The 4647-nt window shown below is 40.2% G+C and overlaps 1 protein-coding gene across 1 annotated transcript; it reads left to right on the top strand.

The window, feature by feature from the left end:
• Positions 1-2823: 2823 nt before the first annotated feature.
• On the top strand, positions 2824-4398 carry LOC137348889 (probable G-protein coupled receptor 139). Its single transcript, XM_068014122.1, has 2 exons — positions 2824-2893; positions 3491-4398. Exons 1-2 carry the CDS (start codon positions 2824-2826, stop codon positions 4396-4398), a joined length of 978 nt encoding a protein of 325 aa, XP_067870223.1.
• Positions 4399-4647: the final 249 nt, after the last annotated feature.

A 4647-nucleotide genomic window follows, 5' to 3' on the forward strand; every position in this document is an offset into this window, starting at 1 on the left:
GCTGAGAGAAAACATGTATCTTCATTCTCCTCATCGCTGCCTTAACTGGGTGACCCCTTATTTTTAAACAGTGACACCTAGTTCCAGATTCTCCCACAAGGTTACACGTCCTTTTCCTTTCCACCCTATCAAGGCCTCTCAGGATCTTACATGTTTCAATCATTTCACCTCGTACTCTTCTAAATTACGTGCGATTCAAGCCTAACCTGTCCAATCTTTCCTCATAAGACAGCCCACCAATTCCAGGTGTTAGTCTTATAAACCTTCGCTGAACTGCCTCCAAAGCATTGACATCCTTCCTTAAATAAGGAGAGCAGTACTGTACACTGTTCTCCAGATATAGTCTCACCAATGGCCTGTATAACTGAAGCACGACCTCCGTACTTTTGCATTCAATTTCCCGTGCAATAAACAATAACATTCTATTATATTTCTTAATTGCGTGCTGTAGCTGGTTTCTAACCTTTGGCGAAACATGCACTAGGACACCCAGCTCCCTCCGCATATCAGTGCTCTGCAATCTCTCACCATTTAGATAATATGCTTCGGTTTTCTATTTTTCCTGCCAAAATGGAAAAATTCACATTTCCCACATTATGCTCCATTTGTCAGGTCTTTTCCCACTCACTTAACCAATCTATATCCCTTCGTAGGCTCGTTATGTCCTCTTCATTCCTTACTTCCCTACCTATCTTTGTGTCATCAGAAAATGTAAAAACCATACATTCATCTAAGTCATTTATATAAGTTGTACAAAGTTGAGATCCCAGCTCTGCCACACCACTCGTTGCATCTTGCCAACCAGAAAATGACCCATTTATGCCAACTCTCTGTTTCCTGTTAGCTAGCCAATCTTCTATCCATGCCAATATGTTACCCTCTACACCATGAGCTTTAATTTTATGGAACAAACTTTGATGCAGCACCTTATCAAATGCCTTCTCGAAACCTAAGTACAATATATCCAATGGGTTCGCCTTCGCCCACAGCATCTGTAACTCGCTCAAAAAACTCCAATAAATTGGTTAAACATGATTTCCCTTTCACAAAACATGTTGACTCTGCTTGATTACCTTGAGCGTTTCTAAGTGCCCTGCAATAACGTCTTTAATAATAGCTTCTAACAGTTTCCCTAAGACAGGTGTTAAGCTAATAGGCCTGTATTTTCCTGCTTTCTGTCTCCCTCCCCCTTTTGAATACAAGAGCTAGATTGGCTCTTTTACAATCGAACAGAATCTTCCCGTATCTAGGGAATTTAGGAAAATTTATACCAGCATATCATCTATCTCACGAGCCACTTCTTTCAAGACCTTAGGATGAAGTCCATCAGGACCCAGACACTTGTCAGCTCTCAGCTTCAACAATTTGTTCAGTACCACTTTCCTGCTGATTTTAATTTTCTTGAGTTCCGCCCTCCCTTCCATTTCCTGACTTAAAGCTAATCCTGGTATTTTGCTTGCATCCTCGATAGTGAAGACCGATGCAAAATATAGGTTAAATTCCTCTGCCCTCTCCTTCATATCCATTTCTCAGACTCGTTTTCTGTAGGACCATCGCTCACATTGTTAATTATTTTCTTTTCTAAATATCTATAGAAACTCTTACTACCTGTCTTTATATTTTTAGCGAGTTTTCTCTCTTTCTCTTACACGTATTAATCTCTTAGTCATGCTTTGCTGTTTTTATATTCTGTCCAATCGCCTGATCTGCCACCCATCTTTGCACAATTACAGGCTTTTTCTTTAGGTTTCATCCTATCATTAACTGTTTAGTTCACCACCGATGGTGATTCCCACCTCTTGAAATTTTTCTTTTTCTATGAAATGTATTTATTCTGTGTATTTTGAAATACCCCCTTAAATGTCTGTCACTGCATCACAATTGAGCTATCCCTTAACCTAATTTGCCAGTTCATTTTACCTAGTTATGCTTTCATGCTCTCATAATTCCCCTGATTTTAGTTTAAAATACTAGCCTTGGACCTACTCTTCCCTCCTTCAAACGGAATGTAAAATTGAAACATATTATGATCGCTGCTACCTAGGGCTGCCTTAACTATGAGGCAATTAATTAATCCTTTCTCGTTGTACAATACCTGGCCAAGTATAACCTGCTGTCTGTTTGTGTCCAGAACACAATGTTCCAAGAAATTATCCCGAAAACATTCTTTATACTCCTCTCTAGGCTACCTCTGACCATCTGATTTTTTCATTCTATATGTAGGTTAAAATCCCCTATAATTATCGCAGTACCTTTCTGCCAAGCTGCCATTATTTCTTCCTTTATACCCCTTCCTATAGAGTGGTTAATGTTAGATGGCCAGTGAACCACTCCCACAAGTAACTTCTTGCATTTATCATTTATCATCTCGACCCAAACTGCTTCTACATACTGGTTTGATGAACTCAGGTCTGAATAATGATCAGGGGCTGCTTTTACCTTCAGGGCGAAAATTTCGCTGGACAGTTATACTTTGTTCTGAGACCACTTAACTCAGTTGTAAGTGGTATAAACCCAGAGATTGCTCCTGCACCAAACTCACTTTTGCCATTGCAACCAACTATTAAACTTATATGAATAAATGAAACTACGATCATCCGGTACTCCCTGGGTATTTCAAATTAGAGCCATGTCATATCCCTTCAGAAACATTCCATTCCATCAAAACATAAATGTGAACCTGGCAGCAGCTGCACTAATCAGTTTGTTTCAATTAGCTTAATTAATACAAAAGATCAAACCATCACCCTGGAGCCTGATATCAGGTATAAGTATGAAAATCATTGATTGCAATGCAGAGCGCGCACATAAATTCTAATAGAAATGCACGGATCACCAAAAGGACTGGTGTTTGCACTATACTATCCCATCCTTGCAGCTGTCGGGGTTCCAGGTAAGAAATTGTCGTCAGTCATCAGTTAATGGAATCAGATGTTAGCTGCATCAGTGCTCTCATTTCGTAGCGGCGCTTCACCACTGTATCGATATCCTTTCTTCACTCTAAGGGGGTATTCGGTCCCCTTTAATGTTAGAGTATGTTCGATTGAAAGGTGCCATTTATTCCATTTAGCAGTACATTTCGACTCTTCATAAGTACCATTTCGTGGTGTAGATGGACTTCTATTGTGTTACTGAAACTGCTACTTTGGATGAATTTCAACACTGTTATCATGGCATACGTGGAGTTCTGTTGTGTGTCTGTGCTGCAATGTGAGAAGTGTTCTGTTTTAAATCGGTACAGATATTGCATTAGCGCTTCGTGGGGCGTCAATGAGCCAGACTATTTTCGTCTTTGCTCTTCTCTGCATCCTGAGTAAGCGTTTACTGCAGTCCAGTACTGTGGGAGTGTTGCATCGTTGGAGGCACGTTTTTTTCCAGTTCTCTCTTCACAGTTGCTGTCTGATCTGTGAGCATTTCCAGCATGTTCTGTTTTTTCTCTCTCTCCCTCAATCACTTGTTCACTCACTATATCAATTTTCCTCTTTCACAGCTAATTTGGCAGTGATTATAATCCTGTTCAGAGGAAGATGCGGTCTCTCCAGATGTATCACTTACTACCTCGTATCCATGGCGGTGACAGATCTCCTGGTCATCATCACCGCTGTGATTTTAAACCGGATTGTGGGTATTTATTTTCCATTCAGTTTCTTGTCCATCACACCAGTCTGTAGTTTTAGTTTTGTTCTAACTTATGGAGTCAGAGATTGTTCTGTCTGGGTAACGGTCTTGTTCACCTTTGATCGATATGTAGCGATTTGTTGCCAGAAATTGAAAACAAAATATTGCACACAGAAGGTGGCAGCCCTGGTTATAGGAATGGTTTGTGCTCTGAGCTGTGTTAGAAACATCCCCTGGTATTTTGTTTATGAGCCTTTGTTCATAATTAATGATGTACCTTGGCTGTGCAACGCAAAACTAATATTTAGTACCTCACCCTCATGGGCTGCATTTGACTGGACTCATCGAATTTTAACTCCCTGTCTGCCTTTCATCCTGATATTACTACTCAATGCTCTGACCGTCAAACACATTCTAGTGACCATTAGAATTCGCAGAAGAATCCTGGTCCACAGAAATGGAGATAATCGGAGTGACACAGAGATGGAGAAACGGAGAAAGTCCATCGTTTTACTCTTCTGTATCTCGGGCAGTTTCATCCTTTTATGGTCGTTGTTTCTTATAACTTTCCTCTATGTCAGAGTCGCAAAAGTCAGTTATTTCTCAGGTTCCAATTTCAATGAGTCAAATTTTATCTTGGAGGAAAGCGGATTTATGCTTCAACTTTTGAGTTCTTGCATCAACCCATTTATTTATGCAGGCACCCAGAGTAAATTTAGAGAGGAGTTAAAGAATGGGGTGAGTTATTCAATGAGTCTGTTTGTTAAAATATTAAAATGATAAAAATAGTAAACTGTAGCATGAAATGTACCGGCATAAATGTTGTGCTCTTCATGCCAAGGTCAGACATGGTCCCCTTTTCCAGTTACATCGACACTCAACCTAATATCGCTGCCCAATGTGAATTTAAGAACATATGAGGAACGCTACATAATTGCACAATGCACTATTATAACCTGGTTTCAGTTAGTTTCCAGTTTTCGTGTCCGTGCTGACCCTGACCTGGTATATTCCCCCAGCCTCGTGTCT

Source organism: Heterodontus francisci, chromosome 34 (genome assembly GCF_036365525.1).
Source record: "Heterodontus francisci isolate sHetFra1 chromosome 34, sHetFra1.hap1, whole genome shotgun sequence".
NCBI lineage: Eukaryota > Metazoa > Chordata > Chondrichthyes > Heterodontiformes > Heterodontidae > Heterodontus > Heterodontus francisci.

Excerpts from the sequence above, each read along its gene's own strand:
- LOC137348889 (XM_068014122.1), top strand. The coding sequence starts at position 2,824 with ATGCACGGATCACCAAAAGGACTGGTGTTTGCACTATACTATCCCATC. Across the intron at positions 2,894-3,490 it reads TGCAGCTGTCGGGGTTCCAG|CTAATTTGGCAGTGATTATA; the intron begins GTAAGAAATTGT and ends CCTCTTTCACAG.